At 32.2% G+C, this 20,164-nt stretch overlaps 1 protein-coding gene and 1 long non-coding RNA gene across 2 annotated transcripts; one reads left to right on the plus strand and one right to left on the minus strand.

Moving 5' to 3' along the window:
• Positions 1 to 1,682: 1,682 nt before the first annotated feature.
• Positions 1,683 to 5,511, plus strand: LOC114422969. Its single transcript, XR_003668772.1, has 3 exons — positions 1,683 to 2,378; positions 3,518 to 3,591; positions 5,297 to 5,511. It is a non-coding gene; the product is annotated as an uncharacterized LOC114422969 (long non-coding RNA).
• Positions 5,512 to 6,995: 1,484 nt separating this feature from the next.
• Positions 6,996 to 13,226, minus strand: LOC114423840 (chorismate mutase 1, chloroplastic-like). The gene is made up of 7 exons (XM_028390739.1): positions 13,037 to 13,226; positions 10,846 to 11,000; positions 9,482 to 9,707; positions 9,264 to 9,347; positions 8,200 to 8,343; positions 7,902 to 7,994; positions 6,996 to 7,496 (listed from the first exon to the last, which is right to left on the minus strand). Exons 1-7 carry the CDS (start codon positions 13,169 to 13,171, stop codon positions 7,260 to 7,262), a joined length of 1,074 nt encoding a protein of 357 aa, XP_028246540.1. The 5' UTR covers positions 13,172 to 13,226; the 3' UTR covers positions 6,996 to 7,259.
• Between the last annotated feature and the right edge of the window lie 6,938 nt (positions 13,227 to 20,164).

Raw genomic sequence — 20,164 nt, forward strand, 5'->3', positions numbered from 1 at the left:
AAAATTAAATGCATATCTTAACTACAATAAATTTTTTATTTAAAATCAGTTAATTTGATTTTTGCAAGAAGAAATATTCTAAGCACCTAGATAGTTTTCTTTTGATAATTATGGAACTGGGTAGGTGTATACGTGGAGAAAGTTAAATCATCAATTCAACACCCTGGAAAGTTGTGTGCTTAAAATTGACTAATCAGGCAAATAAATTAAGGCAAGTCGGTGAACAAAGACAGGGTTGAAATGCTAAAAAAGGAAGCGTTAAATCTGAAAAAGAAAAACTATGTTTAATTTACTTTTATATATCATAAATTAAAATACACAAATTTAAAGAGACTCACTCTCTTTATTATTAAACATAATCAATATTTTCCATTTTCCTTATTTTAAATGTGTACGTGTTTCTCATACAACTTTTACAAATAGCAAAATAATTTTTCTTTCAACTATCTCTAGTTGTCATTTTTTTCTCTTTATTTATATATTTACTTTTAATTGTTTATCCCTTTTAATTTATCTTCTTTTATCTTTATATTTAAATTAAATTTCAATAAATACTTTTTAAAATCATTAATAGTTAAAAATAACTCTATATAACATTTTATATTGTTCATTGGAAATTTAAAATATAGTTTATATAAAAATATAATTATTTATTATAAATTTTAATTATATAAAAATAAATATTTATTATTTAAATCCATATACTAAAATACTAATTATATTAGAAATTAGTAGGCATTTTTAATTTTCACTTTCAATACGCATTTCAGTACTGTCGACTCTGTCGAGCTTAATAGTTGTCTGATGGAGAAGTCATTGAAAAAAAATAATAGATAGAAAGGTTTCCATAATAATTAAGGGAACCCAAATGTGCTATTGTAATATTCACTTCTCATTAATAATAATAATAATAATAATAAGATAATCACTCCTCAAAGCAGTAAAATTGAAGTTATGTACTTCTATAGTTAACGTGAGTACGCTATACAGTTATATTATGTTGTTTCTTTTAGCCGTATCATATATGATTATGATAGCATGTAGAATACCTAATCGATCGAGTTGAATACACAATATTTTATTTAATACTGAAATATTAATTAGGAAATGTTAATTATATATGATACAATGAAATTTTCACTAAGAAAAGTATTTACATGCATATATAATATTAGATATTGCGTTGAATATAATTTTAAAAAATAAAATAAAATACTAGACAGCTACGAATAAATAAGCCATCAAATTAAAGTAGCAATAAATACAAATGAATGCCAGCCAAAGGGACCAACGAGTACAGTGGTCCTCAATAAAACACCACAAGTGGGCTAAAAATTAAAACCTCATTAAATTTCAGTTCACTATCACGCACTGTCAGCAAAATGATACTAGTAATTGGCACCCCAAATGCACTGTTTGATTCTCCTTTAAGGTGTCCAAAATTTTTAGGACACGTTTATTTTCTTCTTCACTCAGTTCATTTTTTTTACAGAATTATATAAGATAAAATTGAATAAATTTTAATTTATTAATTTAATCTTAATATTATATATCACTAAATTGTATAGTAGAAAACTAGTATAAATCTTGTTCCGGTATATAATTAAATGGCAAAAAGAAAAAAAAATATGTTTTTTTGTTAAGAGTAAAACTCTTAATTTTAATGTGAACATTTTTATCTTTGATACTGGCTTATGATCAGTTGTAGACAATTTGAGTGTACTACTACAAAAATAACCTTTTAGGACGCTAAAACAATGACATCTTTGTGTTTCTGACTCAAACGTCGTCGTTTTGCACGAGTACTTTTGGCGCCAAGACGAGGACGCCGTCGCCGCTCCCCACCGGCGGTGATTTAGATTCTCTTCGGCCTCGACGCCGCTCACCGCCACATGGTCTTCCACCGAGATTTGAAACCTTCTAATCTCTTAATTTCCGAACTCGGCCTCCTCAAGATCGCTGATTTTGGACAGGCTACCTCGTTCTCAACAATCACAAAACCCTAACCCTCTAACTATTGAAATGTTTTAGCCAGTGTTTGCATAATTGATTTTATAATCGGAGTTTCATGGTCATTCCCTGGCGGTGTAAATCAATTTTGTATCCTGCTATTAATTTTACACTATTGAAATGTTTTAGCCCGTGTTTGCAAAATTCACAGAATTGATGGGTTGTTTTCTCAGGCAAGGATTCTCACGGAGCCTGCTATTGATGCTTCTAATAATCATGAAGAATAAATATTCTAGGGTTGGAGGATGTTTTGGTGTCTTATCTCTTTGGGAAGAAGAGGGCAACTGACATTGCTCACATGCATGTACTCATTGAAAATTAAAATGCTTCTGTTTTCAAAATTTCTGCTTGGTTTTTCCAATTTTCAGGTTAGTGACAAGTCAGTTTTGTTGTCCATGACCTATGTTCTTAAGGCCTCAGTGGCTGAGTGTTCTGCTTTTGATTCTCTACAAAAAAAATGCACTCACATGTTTGTTGCCTCTAAGTTTTCAATTTTGAGTTGTTATTGTTTCTTCTAATAAAGGGACAGATTAAAATTTCAGATTTTTGTACATGTTGTTTTTTCTCTCTCAACCATGGTTGATATGCTAATCTCTAACTATTATGTCAGCTTTATTTGTTGTCACAAATAATCGTATAAATAATTTTCTTTTTTTAATTTGAAGGTATATATGCATAAGCGGATGTTTTACGAGAGCGTGATACTAGAAAATTACATTGTATATGATTGATTATGATTATTTAAGCAATTGTTGGACTTGGAATTGATCTTATGCTGCATTTGTATCACACAGAGCCACTAAATGCTGAGCAATTTAACTTTCTGTAGTCTAAAATTCTTATTTGTGGCAAAATTCTCTTTGCTATATAATTTAGATGGCCTCTGTTATATATCCATTTCAGTTTCCATGCTTATAAAAGGTTCTTCGATTGAGTTAAAATTAAACATATTCCAAGGTTGTTACAGAACTCTATTTGGCTGGCCTGCTACTTTTTATTATTCTCATATTTATCTATATAGATTTAGCCTTAATAATAGCTACATTTCTTGTTCCTACCAGGGTGTGGAAACATGTTGTCTAGAAATGAGACACTGTCATTGATGCCACTTGTGGCAATGGTTTTGACACCTTAGCAATGCTTAATTTGGTTTCTGATGATTCTCATAATGGTTGTGTATATGCATTGGACATTAAAAAAGATGCTTTAGATAACACTTCACCCTTGTTGGAAGAATTACTTAATCCCAATGAGATCAGGACTATAATTGAGCAATTAGTTTCAACTTTTAATTGGTGAAAATATTATATAAAATAGTCTATGTTACATAGCCATAGACAAAGTTAGTAGGATAATACTCGATCCTAGTCTTGGCACTTGAACTGGCCTCGAGCCTTTTAGTTTTGTTGTAGTTAATTTGACAACAACTAAGAACTTTCATGTCCAGTTAATTTGACAACAACTAAGAACTTTCATGTCCCCAACAATAATTTCAAAATACATGCAGAAACAACTTGCCAAGCTCTTCAATTTCTGCCACAGTAAAATGGAGAATGGTGTTCCAAGGAATGCTTCAGTTAGGTACTTGCTTGATGTTCCCTTAATCTCATTCCCCTGTTTCTACTTTGTGTTTAGAAGCTAATGATAATAAATAACTGGTGCAGTTAATTTCATTAGTAAACCCTCATCTTAGTCTCTGAAATTGTGAGCATTTATCACTTTAGTCCTTGAATTTATAAAATTATTGTTGTTGTCCCTAACTTTGCAAAACATCATTCACTTAGTTCTTTATTTATATGAAGTGACAGTGGAAAATAAAGGGGAGAAAAGGACTCAAATAAATGACCTTTAGCAAAGTCAGGGATTGTGTAAAGTTTGGAACTAAAGTGATTGATGCTTATCATGTTGGAGACTAAGATTGGGGTATACTCTTAATTTAATTATATTCTTCATTTAATAGATTTATTGAAAATAGAATTATACCTTCGGTCTTTATGCCAACTTGGTCTCATCTGCATGCATCTTATTCAAGGCTAAATAGATATGTCTCAAAATTTACAATGAATTAATATAAAATCTTCATATCATGCCATTCCACTTTCATGGCCAGGCTTTAAAGGCTGATTTGATTATAGATTTAGGTTGGTAAACTCACATTTGATAAGGTCCATATGGAGCTAGTTATATATTATTGTTGACTAATGATTGATTGTGTCATTCTTATTAGATCAGTGGATTGCAATAACCATACAGGAATACAAGATACTACCAAAACAATTTTCAAAGAAAAGATCCCAAGAATTTTATGTTAAATTATTATTTTTCCACGTTTCCATCAATTGGATATGAATACAAAACTAGAAAAAAATAGTAATTTTGAATGTTGATTTACAAGCCTAACACCATCAGTTTAGTGTCTACTTAAACATTACATTGATCCAAAAGATTATCAATATTAGTTGTAACCCTGAATATTTATGTATTTATTATTATAAAACTACATATCATGGTGAGTTGCTATGTATACAATTTCCTGAACATTTAAAGCTTGCTTCTTAATATTCTGCATAGGCTTGTGGCATTCAACTTAGGTTATCTTCCAGACGGTGATAATTCTACTGCTTTACTTTGTGTCATTAATATATCTTTGAATTGCCAAATTTGCCAATTTTCCATCGCAATGTTTTGAATTATCTATGACTTTTTGAAGCTTCACTGGCTTCAATGAAGCCTTAAGCATCTCAATTAGTTCATTAAGATATATTGAAATAGTTTTTCTTGTTTCATACAAGCCAGTTGAGCTAGCTTTCATGATTTTGTGATCATCATATTTTCTTGAAAATTTTTTATATTTTTTACAAAAGTTACAATTTTAAATTTTTGTGAATTTTTCTTAGAAATGTAACATTCTAAGACAGCTTCCGACGAAAACTCTTAGAAAATGACATATGAAGATGGTTGAAAAATCGATGTGGAAAATAAACATTTTTTACAAGGACGACTTCAAAGAAGGTTTGGAAATCATAATGAAATGTGCTCAAGAACTAATGTTGAAAACCTTTTTTTTTTTCTAGTAGTGGTGTTACTTTTAATTAAAATAATAAAGTTGCTACAGTCTTAATTAATTTACACTCGTTGTAAGCATTATAATTACAATAATAAATAATAAAGTTGAGTTTGTATACATATATAAACAATCTATACCACTTGAAAATTTGATCAAGTTCCACACAACTGGGTGGAATTAACAATGTTTTCTTGTTTGGTTTATTTTTTTTTTGTTTAGTTGGATGCATGGAGATGGGAGAGAAGGATAGAGGGATTGGGTCAACAAGCGTGTGAGCATTATTTGTTGTACTTTTGCTCCTTAAATGCGATACTGTTTCGTAAGTGCAAGTTGAGTTTGGTGAGTTGGTGAAATTAATACCATACCACTGGCTTGCTAATTGATCCACAATTGGCAATATTTGGCAGCAATAATACATATAGACGTGCTTCCAACATCCAAGCAAGTTGCCAATTGGCACTGTCCTTATCCGAGACTTTCAGCACTCACTCAGTATCCGGCGTGAGACTCAACCCTACCTCGTCAACACACCAAAATTATCGGTTAAATTATTCACTTGAATTTTAAAAATTGTTTCTATTTTAAGATTTAGTTTTTATATAAAAAAATTTGTAAGTTTTATAGGATATTTTGAAATTGAAAATAGAGAAATTTTGTTTGAGATGTAAAAATTATAACTATTAACTTCTAAAAATCACGTCCAAAACATGAAACTAAACATGCTATTAGAGTATTAGTCTCTACACTACATATATAAAAGGTAAGTTTTCATCCCGTTGAGAATACTAGAGAAAACCTTTTCTAGTGATGACAAATTGTCGCAAATATAAATTAGAGACTAGAGTTTACAGTTTTTTTTTATATATATAAAGATTAAAACTTAAAATAAAGATCACACGAATAGTTTAACCAAGTTTATATATATGCTTTCATAATCATCTTTGTTTTTAAAATATAAACTTCATTATACAAAAGTTTCATAGGATTTGATTGTGGGTTATTGAAATCCGTACCCAAGGGAAATTGTTAAATCATTCCTCCGAATGATATGTTATGTTATCATTGACTAATCGTCATCAATAATCTTACTAACAGCTTTCTTTCCATGTACACGAAAATGATTTACAATAATTAACATGGTACGTAACTTACTAACTTACGTATTTTCTCTTGAGCAATTTTTGGTTGTTTCAATCCTTGTTTAAGATACGTATGTTGTAAAAAAAGAAGAAAAGAAACGTGTACTCTATTTTAAATTATTTATAATTTAAGATCAGATATACCTTTCAAAGAAAATTAAATATTTTTTTTAAATATTTAGTTTTAATACAATTAATGATTTTTAATTTTTCAAAAATAAATTACAAATTTCAAAATGATAAATAATTTAAAAATGAAAGAATATATATATATATATATATATATATATATATATATATATATATATATATATATATATATATATATATTAGAGTAAGAAATTTAAAAGTTTTTAAAAAATCATATAATCCCTTAAAAGTATCACATAACTTATATTATACTATTTAATCTTAATTATTCATAATAATATCAAACAATATACCAACACAAATGGGCCGACCTTAATCATTTCAGCAACAATTTATAAACATCTCTTTTTAAGTTATTACATATTTATACTTTCTTATTTATTTATTTTATTAATATACTTTTTTCCCCTCAAAAAATGCCCTCAATTCTAAGTTCAGTTCCTGGCCAGAAACTCAGTCTCGAAAGGCTGCTTTGAAAGAAACTAATCCTGGCCAGTATTGCTAGCGATCTCCAGCACCCTTCAATAGATATAACTTCCTCTCAGGCCCTTCGTAAAAAGATTTAAGAATCTAAAAAACTTGTTGAGTTGATTCGGAACAAGAACAACCAACATCGGGAAAATCTTCAATGAACGAAATTTACAATAAAAATAACACAGAAAAAGATGTTCAAAGACAAACTATGTTATAAGAACACAACCCCAACATGCTCCTTTGCAAATTGCAAATCCTTAGGATATAAAAGACATCATCCAAAGAAAGAAAACGGTGTTTGTTAATTTCTATCAAATTCAAGTCCATTCAAAGACATTATTACTCAGTCTAAGCTTTATTTATATACATGAATTATTGGTTCTCTACCACCAACATAACCAAGAACTCTTACTATATGTTTAGTCCAGCCTCCTCAATAAATATGCAACTTGCACTTCCTTTGTCAATGGCATGACCCAATGGCCATACAGATCTGAAACCACACTTGGATTTATTATGTACAGTGGCTCAGCTCGAGGCTTCTTTGCATTTAAATCCACTACTAGGCCAAATTTTTTGGCCTTTTCCTCTACTCTTATCATGTTTTCCTCTTCAACTTTCGGATATGTTAGCATATCCATCAACCTATCCTTGTCCTGCAAAATCAATGTGACAATATGTAGTTAATTCAGTGCAAATCTAACATGCAGAATTAAAATGCAAATGGCACCACAAAGATGTCTCTCCACTATTGGAAAATTATGCACCAATGGTTACAAACTCAAACTTATGTACATAAAATAAGTACTATTTTACAGTAAGCCATAATATTTATACATGGTCTGAAAAATAGTATGGCCCAAGAATGATTATTACTAACTGACACATGATAAATTTGATGACTTTTAGAATTTAAAAAATTATTTACACTAATAATGCATAGAAATGAAATTAGTACATACTCTATCTATTTTGATGTCAGCAGAAAGGTAATACGAAATTTCCCTAGAAAAATAACAAGAATTGCATACAAGTCTCGCTCTACCACATGTATTTTGTACCTGGGCTAAAATGGCATCTTTATAGTTATCCGGATTTGCTTGAAATTTTGCCTCAGCTACAAATTTTCCATAATGAATCCTCTTTGAGAGAGCCTGCAATCACAAGAATCAGAAGTTTCCAGCAATGTAACAAGAGTTTGGAAGCTATGAATTGGCCAATGATTGCGGTTACAATCTCAAAACTTGGAGGGAGGGAAATCAACCTTTCAAGTTTCAATTGGTAAATTTGAATGAGAAAGATTGGAGAACACTGTTTTGTTACTAGTTTAGTAAAAGCTAATTAACTAAGAAGGTGTACCTGCAAGCACATTATATCACAAATAGAAGTGGATTCATAATGGCCATCATCTCCTTCCTTGGCTAATCTTGGGATAAGATCTCCAAAATACATCATCCAGACTTGATCATTTATATTAATTGAATCCGCATTATGATGCAATACCTATTTGCGCATTACACAAAGATTTAGTTAAGAATCAATTACCATATAAAGATTTAGCAACAGCTCAAACCACCATTAAACATGTAACAAAGCGAGAAAGCTTGTAAATAGATAATAAATCAATTAATGGAATCTGTTAACTAATAAAATATACTTTCATATTTAATAATGTACATGTCACTATGAATTTATGAAACCGGACTAAATTGTTCTTGTTGAAGAAATCAGCAGACTGATTTTTCTTTCATTCCTCATTTTACTATTAATGTGTGTCGGGTAAAAATGGTCTCACAAACTACAAATCTCAAAAGGGATTTGCATGCTTGGTATTCAATTATTTCTTTCTCTAAAATATGCTTTTGTTCTGCTATAATTGAAAACAGAAGAGAACATTGTCATTTCAAATTAAATTCAAAGGCTCTCTTCGTGCTCCCTTAAAGTCATTAATTTAAAGAAACTTCTTTTTTAAAATTACCTTTCTTTATACATATTACCTTTTAGCTTCCATTCAGTTTCAAAATATATAATGAAAGGGAATTATACTAACAAGGTACGTAGAAATAAAATTGGAATACTTTGGAAAAAGATCATTGAAAGTAACTTTATCCATGAAGTGAGAAAGAAAAGGTAAGAGACCCCAATAATGGATCTAACATAGACTCTAACATCGTCTTGAAACATAGATCAAAGGACTAACTCAACCCTATAAAATCAACTTGTAAACTAAGACTTGTCGAACCTTGTAAGGACTACATTGATCACATTTTTAATTGATGTGCAATCTTAGAAGAATTATTTTGTTATACCAACATGGAAGCATAGTTTTGTCCATGCAAATGTAACAATCTCCATGGCAAATTAAAATCCACTTAAAGAAAACAACCATGATTTAATAGTGTTACTTAAGGCATATTACTTACCTGAGCGTAATGACAAGGTAACATTGATTCAGGTAGGTCATGAGGAAAGAAAGGATGCTCATCAGGGCACATGTATCTGCCAACCTTCAGTGCAGTGGAAACCAAGTCAGGAAAACAACATCAATATATCAATATTTTGGCACTTAACATTTTCACTAGATTCCTTTTCTTCTCAATAGTGTTTTTCATTTTATCATTATCTCACCCTTGTTCCATACCTTTGCATGAAGCTTCTCACTTTCCCTGACCAAGTATTCAACCAACGAGCCATGAAATCCATCCATGGAGAAGTCTTCAGGGTCGTATGTTTTTGCATTGTATAAATGTTGTGCTCTCTTCAAAAGGCTATAGATTATGCTATCCTCTTGACGAATTAAACTACGTCTTATACTTTCAAGGGTCAGGTTTTCACTTCCATCATCACTTTTCTCTGATGGCACATGTCTGCATGGAAGAAATAAGCTAATTTTAAAATTTGACAGACAAAAACTTGGAAGGCAAAAAAGCGAGGAAATCCTTCACAGAAACAACAAATTAAGCACATACTGACTTAGGGATGAAAAGATGGTGTAGGAAAACTAGGCTTTACTAATTACTAGTATAAGCTACATAGTGAGGATGAGAATTTATTGAAGTAGTTTAGATAGTTAAGAATTGCTAGCATGAAATATAATAAAATGAATAAATGATACTTCTACTTGCTTAATTCTTATTCACAGACTCCCACGCCTTGAAAAACACCTCATCCCACTATATATAACCCTTTCTATATAGTATACACAAAGTCTATTTTGATTTTTTTCTTTTTTTTTTCTTTCAATTTGGTCCAATTTGTTTATTGTGGCAATAAAAAAAACACCCATAATTTATGGTAGTTCAAAAATCACTATAGTTGACAAAATAGAAATAATTTTTTACAGAAAAATAGAAACAAATTGAAACATAAAAAAATAATATAGGACCAAAATGAAAAAAAAAGTTAGAGGATTAAAATTAAAAAAAGTAGAGTTGAAGAACCAAATTATGAATTTTGTCTTGTATAAATAATTGGAGAAATTCAAGAAACATGGATGTACAACATTCTATTGATTATCTAGTACTGTTGTCATAAGATTGTATCATTTGACAAAGAGAATCACACGATGATACCCGACAAAGAAATGAAACTGAGCATAACAGCGACCTATATATTGATTGCTACCAGATTTAATAGTTCTGACTATGCAACGAGCTAAATTGCAGGGCAATTGCTTACCCTCTAATATTTAATAAACAAAAAATGTTTTCTTTTTCTTTTCCTTTTCATGCCGCGAGGGCAGCTATGATGTAAAATAGCAACCATAAACTCTGGCATTCCTCAGGCATAAATGTTCCTAACAATAATTTTTTTATCGATAAATATTAATTATTTTTTTTTTTAATATAAAAGATCGAACCTACATTTGTTTTTTTTTTTAACTATCCAACTATCTCTGTGTTTCAAACAACATGACTAAGTCACACATCAAAACTTCTAAATAAAAGCTTTTCAAATGCACAATAAATTTTCACAAGCCAACTAGTTTGATAAAAGAGTACTCACCCAGAGGATGATGGGGGAAATGCCTGAAGAGAAAGACCCAATGTTTTGCCATTCCATGAGATGGGGTTGAAGGGAAAGCAAGCCCTGTGAGTTTTTGTTGAAGAACCAGACAGAGGAAAAGGTGGTGGTGACATGGTAGCTCTTAAAACCTCAGCCTCCATTGAAAAAGATTAAGAGCAAAAACAATCAATTAAGATGTGATAAGAATTCATAACAATGAAAAATGATAAAGAGAGAAGAAGAAGCATCAACATTAACAATTATATATAGAATTGGGGGAAAGGTGAAACTTCTCGCTTACCCAATTTAACGTGCCATTTACATGCCGTTCCAATTAAGTTTATCTTAAATTTTACAAATAATAACGTACGTAGAAAGTTCCAAATTAGAGGACCCAAACTTTTTATAGTAACATATAAATGGCGTATCCTTAATCAAGGTGTTCCTTGTAAGTATTATAAGACAAGTTAGTATTAGGTGTTAGGTTATTGTAACATGATTGGAAGGGTGGAACACACGAATCAAAGATCTGAGCTTCGTGTTGTGTCGTTGAAGTTACTTGCTGATCCGTGTACTACTTGGATCTCTCAGCATGACTTTTTGTTTCTGCATGCTATTTCTCTTATCAAGACCAAATGTGTTTTCTTTTCTGGCTTCTCTAGAGTCTTCTTGGTAAATGTCAAGTTTTTAATTTTTGTAAAATGGTAGGAAATTACAAAAAAAAGGTTATATTAATAGAGTTTAATTATTATTTTTTGTTTTCCACAAATATTCTTCTTCCAGGATAATTTTGTTCGAGATAGAATCGAGTACTAGACTACACCGGAAGAGGTGTCCACAAAAATAAATAAAAAATGATATCTAAATTTTACTATAAATTTTTTTCTTAACATAATAATAAAATTTAGTTATGTTAAAAAATGTTTTTAATTTTAAAAGGAATATATATAAATGGTAAAAGTAACGTGTCACTTATAAATAGGATGTGTCATTTATTGTTTTTCATAATGCATTTCACAACCAAAAGGGAGAAAAGAAATTTTGGTGGGATCTACACAAGTTATTTGTTCTTCTATTTTCATGTCAACCAAACTACCAAAAGTTCTCATTTTCATCCTTTTTTGAATCTTTTCCAATTCATTCATTCCTAAATCAACCAAAACTAACAAAGTGGTAATGCAATGTATCACACACACACACATATAAATAAAACGACGGTTGAATTTTTTTTCTCCCTTTCTTTCCCGATTTACCATTTTCTTGATCCCCTATACTTCTATTTTCCAAACCTTCTCCTTCCCTCTCTAGTGACACGTCGAGTTTATCGCATAAGCCATGCATGACAAATTTTCCTCAACCATCAATCTCACATTATTATTCCTATCGAAGGGTTAAAGCAATGTTTGGGACTCCCTAGATACAAATCTCTGATTGATGCGAGACTAACCAAGATCACCACAGCTACCTCTCCTTGTGCAACCCAAATTCATAACAAATTACATCCCACCTACCCCATCCAAACACCCAATGAAGCGCATCTAAACATTCAACAACATTTGTGGCTTCCAAACTCCAACTAAGCGAATCCAAACCCTCGTCAAACAATTAACAACGGAGATCCAGCCATATGGTTTCCAAACAAGTAAGTCACAAATGAATAAGAAAGTTTTTTTTTTAGATCTAAAACTCAAAAGTGCATTTTTTGTTGGAGATGATGAGACATTTTTTGGAGTTGGAGAGTAGGTCCTTGTCAAAAAGGAGAAAGGCCTTAGAGATGATGATAGATTATTTTTAGTTGGATAGTAGGTCCTTGTTAGAAAGGAGAAAGGCCTTACCATAGGTGTAGAGGAAGAAAGTGGGCCTTAGGGGGTGAAAGGAGATTGGGTGGCAAGGACAAATTGGGAAAAAATGGATAACAAAAGTCAAAGATAAAAAGAAAAACTTGAATCATAAATGTAAAAATTAATAGATCTAACATTGTGAAACATGTTTTCTACTATGAGACACATGTCAAATCTCTCACTATAGCCTCCGTCTTCTTTCAATTAAGTTTAACTTTTGAAATTCAAGTAAGTCAAAGAAATTTTTTTTGGGTAAACTTCATAGTTTTAATAATAATATTCAAGAAATTCAGACATATAAAAAAGGATATCACGATATCACAAAGACTAGAGATGAAAAAAGTACACACTTTACAATTAGGGCTTATGTGAAACATTTTTTCTGGATATTTTGCATTGCTACTAGTTGTGAAAATCACCCCATCATCTCCATATCCAATCTCCTTGCATGACCAGACTGATGAAGACGAAAACTTCATACTCATTGCATAAGTGCGCCCAAAGTGAAATAAGGTCTGATTTAGAGAGGATGAAATGGAATAGTAACAACAAAGGTATATAATGGAAATTTGGGTAAAGTAACTTGGGATTTTAGATTGCTTTTTTAGTTTGTGACGTGGAAAAATTGAAAAAATACATGACACGTAAATAACATGCACACTAACACGTTGGTGTGCCGACAAAATAATTTAATACTCAGATCATAAAAAACTCAATAAATATTAAATTAGCAAATAAATTATTAAAAATGAAATATGACGACTGATACACATAATTTTCATGTTGTTAACGAGATTCTTTTTCATACAATTTTCAACATGTCTATGCTCCTTTTTGCTATGAAAATTAGTTCGTTCTCATACTTTTCATGTAGAAGAATATAATGAGATAAATTTTACATCTTATATCAATAAAAAAAAAGATTCAAAGTTGTGGCTGAAAATAAAAAATGATAAGTTTTTTTAAAGGACTGATGTGTCATTAATTAGACGAATAGGCAGCCATCTAAGAATTTTTAAAAATTAGAAAAAAAAAAATTAAAAACAAAAAATAAGTCAAGTAATATTCTTATATTTTGGCCTAAGAAATTATTAAAAATAAAATTACATGTGACATACATGCACACTTACAGGTAAGAGAGTGCTGACAAAACACTTTATCAATCACATAATAAAAAACTTAAAAACAAATATTAAATGGACTAATAGCAAATTCATTAAAATAAAATTTGACACCTGTTGTACATAACTGAAAAAATTGAAAAAAAAATGACACATGACTAACATGCGCACTACCAAGTGTGTGTGCTAACAAAACGATTTAATACACATAAAAAAAAACTTAACAAATATTAAATTGATAAATAAAGATTGTATTGAAAATTACATATAAAATGTGATATACATACATGAAAAGAATGAAAAAAAACATAACACATGATGTACATGCATACTTACATGTAAAAGTGTTGACAAAACACTTTCTTAGTCACGTCATAAACAACTTAACGACAAAGAATAAAAATTGAACCTCTTATTTATTAAAAGACATGTTAATCATTTCCAAAAGCTTATTATCATTTTAAATTTTGGGCACAATTTTTAACCTTTTTCTAATTCATTTAAGACGTGAAACTTATTCCATTATATTCACTTACATGAAAACTATAGAAACCAACTAATGTTAAAAACAAAAGGGCAATAAACATGGTGAAAATTGTGTAAAAATAGAGTGTCATGAGCAATTGAAAAAATGATTAGATTTTTTAGTTATCTAATTCCTAACGAGACTCACTTTCCATACAATTTTCACCATATTTATGTTCTGTTGGAATTACACACATTGTATGGGTAATTGTTCCAACAAAGAATAGTTATTAATGTACCTAGTTAGTCACATATTCATGTATCTAGGAATTCACATGCATGTACATAGGTATTAGAACATCATTAATATTCTTGTAAATTTCACATTCTATTTACTTCCTAAGTCTATATAAATATAGATCACCTGAGTGGGTTAAACACTTAAGCATTTCACAACCTTTAGTCTCTTCAATATGGTATCTAGAGCCACCTTGTTTGTTCTTTAAAAGTTTCTACATCTGGTTAGCAGAACCTAAAGTCCTGTCTTTGTCCCTTTGTCCAAACAACAACCTAAATATCCAAAAGTCTTTTCCACCAACCTGCCCACTATCCACCGCCGCCGGATAACCACTCAGAAATTGTCAATCGGCCAGCCACCAAAGTCACGTCACCAGAATCCTATCCACGCGCCTCCACAAAAATGGCTTCAGACTCTCAAAAAACTGATGGTCATGCCTTCTCTATCTCTGGAACACCAACAATCACTTTAGAAAAAATTCAATGGAGAAAATTATTTAGCATGGTCAGCCTCTTGTTAGTCATCGTTTACGACTAACTTTTGTATAGAAAAGTTTTCCAAAATGTATATAAATCTCCCAATTTATGGTTCTTTTTGGTAGGATTGTAAATAAAATTGCTTTGTTTTGATCTCTGCTCAGTAGAAGCCTCTTTACATTGAATTAATGTTAAATTTTCTTTAATTTCAGGCAAAAAGGAGCTATTTTGAAGAAGTGCCAAAGTAGTCATCGTGCTAAGCGAGCTCTATGCGCTTAGCGCGCATCAATGGCTAAGCCCAACACCAGCGCACTTAGCGAGTAAAAGGGAATCTGGAAAGACAATTGCTCCGCAAGCACGCGCTTAGCGCATTATCAGCTCGCTAAGCGAGTTGTCTGTCGCTTTCTAGGCTTAGCGTGAGATTAGCGCTAAGCTCAAATTCACTTACTCGCGCTAAGTGCAAGAATGGCGCTAAGCGTGATGTCGAGATCAGGAAGCCCTTTTTAAGCCTGATTTGCACAGAATTAAAGAGGGCCAGAGAGCCAAAAAGAGAACTTTACACTACGGTGAGGCCTGAAGAGTGTGAATTTTAAAGAGCATAGAGCGGAGCAAGGGGCCAAGTTTTCATCTTTTAGGGAGATTAGTGAGTTTTTGAGAGATTGTGAGATTCCTAGAGGTGGAGGAGACATCCCTACTCCTTTGTAAGCAAGCAATTTCTCTTGATTCCTCTTCTTCAGTGTAAAAGGAGCTTCCTTACCATGAAAGGCTAAAACCCTCAGTTAGTGATTCTTACTGAGTAGTTGATGTAAACTCTTTTTCATATCTAATTAAGGTTGTTTTATGTGTTCACTGCTTCTATCTATGCTTATTGTATGCATGCTTGTGGCTTGATCACCCATTTATGTGTGCTGTTAGGGACTTTAGCATTTGGAAATGTATTGTTTCCTTAGAACTTGATAGAGTAGGGACTAAATAACTGCATTGCTAGGGATAGTGTACAGGGTTTTAGTTTTCTTTATTATGTTGTGAGTATAATGCTGTTTAAATTAAGCTAAGTTCAACAAGAGGGATCTGCGAACAAAGTTTGATTTAAATTAGTCCAAACTCTGGAGGAATCGGTGTTTGGTATTTTTGTCCTTAGCATAGAACACAAGAACATCTTTAATTAGAAAAACATCTTTAATTGCATCAACTTACTTAGTAGGAGGACCCAACGCCTTTAGATATCTGTTTTCACACTTGTTCTCATTTATTGCTTTTACTTAAGATAGAACATACTTTTGCTTTAATTCATAATCATTAATTTCTATTTGCAAATGCCTGCTTCCTTAACAAAACTTTGCTAAATGAACAAGTTCCCTGTGTTTGATACTTAGTTCATTCCATTTTAATTATTTTTACTTAGCGACCTGGTGCATTTGCTGGTAAGACCACTCCCATATAAAAACAAGTAATACCAATTTGGAAGAGGGAGTAAATAAGTATTCTGGTCGTACAACACCTCTGTTGAACTTTGGTTTCTTGGCCAAGGTTATCATGAACATCTAGAGCAATCCTCAAAAAAGATTTTAGAAGACAAACACAAGCAGTGAAAGAAACTTGATTATCAACTTTGTGCTCTCTTGTGGCAGTTTGTTGAGCCAACTATATTGACAAATTTCAGAGCCTTCAAAACTTGTTATTCTTTCTAGAAAAAGGCACAAAGTGTTTTTGCTAATGACATTCAACAATTGTATGATGTTGCTCAGAAATTGGCCACTCTTAAACAAATTGATCATGACATAGTTGCCTATGTTTTGAAAGCCCAATCTGTAGTGGATGAGTTAAATTTATCATTGGAAGCCGATAAACTTGAAGGCATAAAGACGAAACTTGATAATCTATATATGGTGTTGGTACTACATGGGATGCATCCAGATTTTGATCATATTCTTGACCAAGTCTTAACTGGCCAAGAAGTTCCTTCTCTAGAGAATTTAATTATCCGGCTCCTTCGAGTCCCCTCACAAAAAATAAGAGGAAATTCATTTAACAATATTGAAACTTCTGCCATGGTATCTAATTGAGGGGGACGAGGTGGTCATGGAAACTGAAGAGGATGAGCTAGAAGAGGAGGTCACCCTCAATGGTCTTATTGTAAGAGAGTGAGCCACACACAAGACTCTTGTTATTTTATTCACGGATCCCCCAAAAAATCGGTGAATATTTCAAAGTCTGAAACATCTAAGGTAAAGTTTTCAGAGGTTGACTATCAAGAGTATCTCCAGTTAAAAGCTGCCAAGGAATCTCAAACATCATCTGCTATAAGTGGTCATAACTCCACTACCTGCATTTCCCAATCTGGTAAAAATCAAAGCCCATGGATAATTGATTCAGGTGCATCTGATCACATTGCAGGTAATAGTTCTTTATTTTCATTCCTTTCTCCTCCTAAAATTCCTCATTTCATTACTTTAGTTGATGGTTCTAGAGTTGTAGCAACAGGAATCGACCATGTATCACTCACTTCTTCTTTGTCTTTAAACTCTGTTTTGCTCATACCTGGTTGTCCTTTCAATATAATATCTCTTAGTCAGCTTACTCGTTCTCGTAATTGTTCAATAACATTTGATGCTAACTCTTTTTTCATACAGGAACGTGTATGGGTCGGACGATTGGCGTAGGACATGAATCTCATGGTCTTTACTATCTTAAGCCTTATCTTTCTTGGGTTTGCAGTGTTGCCACATCACCAAAGCTCCTTTATGAACGTTTGGGACACCCACATTTATCTAAATTAAAAATAATGGTTTCGAGTCTTGAAAAAATAAAGGACCTATTTTGTGAGTCATGCCAACTAGGAAAGCATGTCCGTTCTTCTTTTAGGCATGTTGAAAGTCATGTTGATTCCTCTTTTTCGGTTATTCACTCTAATATATAGGGTCCTAGTCGTGTTTCGTCTATGGGTTATAGATATTTCATTACTTTCATTGATGAATTTTCTCGATGTACTTGGGTTTTCTTAATGAAAGAACAATATGAAATTTTGTCCATTCTCACTTCTTTTATTAATGAAATTAAAACTCAGTTTAGTAAGACAATTAAGATCCTTAGGAGTAATAATGTGAAAAAAATACTTTTCTTATGTTATTTCTTCCTTTTTGTCAGCGCAGGGCATTCTCCACCAATCCTCTTGTCCTCATACTCCTCAACAAAATGACATTGTCGAAAGGAAAAATATGCATCTTGTTGAGACTGCTCAGACATTATTATTTCATGCTAATGTACTTGTCCGACATTGGGGTGATGCAGTTTTGACAGTATATTTTTTTATTAATCGGATGCCTTCTTCCTCTATTAAAAATAAAATACCATATTCCATTTTATTTCCTAAAGAACCATTGTTTCATGTTGATCCACGTATTTTTGGATGCACCTATTTTGTTCATAACTTGTCTCCAGGTCTAGATAAGCTTGTTGCTCGAGCCATCAAGTATGTTTTCCTTGGATATTCCAGATTACAAAAAGGTTACTGGTGTTACTCTCCTATTCATAATTGTTATTATATCTCTGCAGATGTAACATGTTTTGAAGAAAAACCATACTTTGCTCCCTCCATGGTTGAGTCCAATACTCTTCAAGAAGTTTTTCCTATTCCATATCTTGGTTCATCACCTTTTTTGCAGGAATCAGAGTCAACTATAGATTCTACCATAGATATTCCTAAAAATCCTCCACTTGAGCAGACTCAAAGATCACTCATCGTATATCAACGTCGTCCTCGAATTCCTAACGCAGAACTTGAAGGTAATGAAAGACCAGCTGAATCATGTCCTACTCCAGTGGATAACCCAGCCATAGACCTACCCGAAGAGAATCTTGACTTGCTTATTGTTCTTAGGAAAGACACTCGATCTACGCGTAATCCTTGTCCTATTTATAACTTCTTAATTTATCATTGTCCCTATTCTTCGTACCATTCTTTTATTTCCTCTTTATCTTCTGTTTCTCTTCCTAAAAATCTTTGTGAAGCACTTGATCATCCAGGATGGTGACAAGCCATGATTGATGAAATGCATGCTTTGTAGCATAATGGTACTTGGGAGTTGGTTCCTTTTCCCCCAAGCAAGAAACCTGTTGGTTGTCGATGGGTATATGCTATAAAAGTTGGGACCAATGGATAGATTGATTGCCTCAAAGCTTGATTGGTAGCCAAAGGTTATACCCAAATTTATGGCCTAGATTATGGAGATACTTTGTCCCCTGTGGCTAAAATTACTTTTGTTTGACTCTTTCTTGCCATAGTTGCCATCTGTCATTGGCCACTGTATCAGTTGGATATTAAAAATGCATTCCTACAGGGGGAATTAAAAGAGGAGATTTATATGGAGCAACCACCAGGATTTGTTGCTAAGGGGGAGTCTAGCTTGGTTTGCAAACTTCAGAGGTCTCTTTATGGACTCAAACAATCCCCACGAGCTTGGTTTGGAAAATCCAGCTCAGTTGGTCAAGCTTTTGGGATGAAACGAAGTGAAGCAGACCATTCAATTTTTTTATTTTCATACCTCATTGAGTGGATGTGTTTACTTTGTGGTCTATGTAGATGATATAGTCATAACATGAAATGACCAAGAAAAAATTGCTCAACTAAAGGAACATTTATTTAGTCATTTTCAGACTAAGGATTTGGGAAAACTTAAATATTTTCTTGGAATTGAAGTTGCTCAGTCAAAAGATGGGATTATCATCTCACAAAGGAAGTATGTGTTAGACATACTTAAAGAAACTGGTATGTCAGATTGTAGACCAATTGATAGTTTCATGGATCCAAATCAAAAATTGCTACCCAATCAGGGGGAGCCTTATTATGATCTTGAAAGATATTGGAGATTGATTGGGAAGCTTATCTACCTCACTATTACAAGGTCAGATATTTCCTTTGCAATTGGAGTGGTGAGTCAATTCATGCAATCTCCTCATAATGATCATTGGGATGCAATAATTCGAATTTTGAGATACATTAAAAGGACCCCAGGACAAGGACTACTCTATGAAGACAAAGGAAGCACTCAAAAGTTGGATTTTGCGATACAGATTGGGCAGGATCACCCATTGATAGACGTTTCACTTCAGGATATT

Source organism: Glycine soja, chromosome 8 (genome assembly GCF_004193775.1).
Source record: "Glycine soja cultivar W05 chromosome 8, ASM419377v2, whole genome shotgun sequence".
NCBI classification, from domain to species: Eukaryota; Viridiplantae; Streptophyta; class Magnoliopsida; order Fabales; family Fabaceae; genus Glycine; species Glycine soja.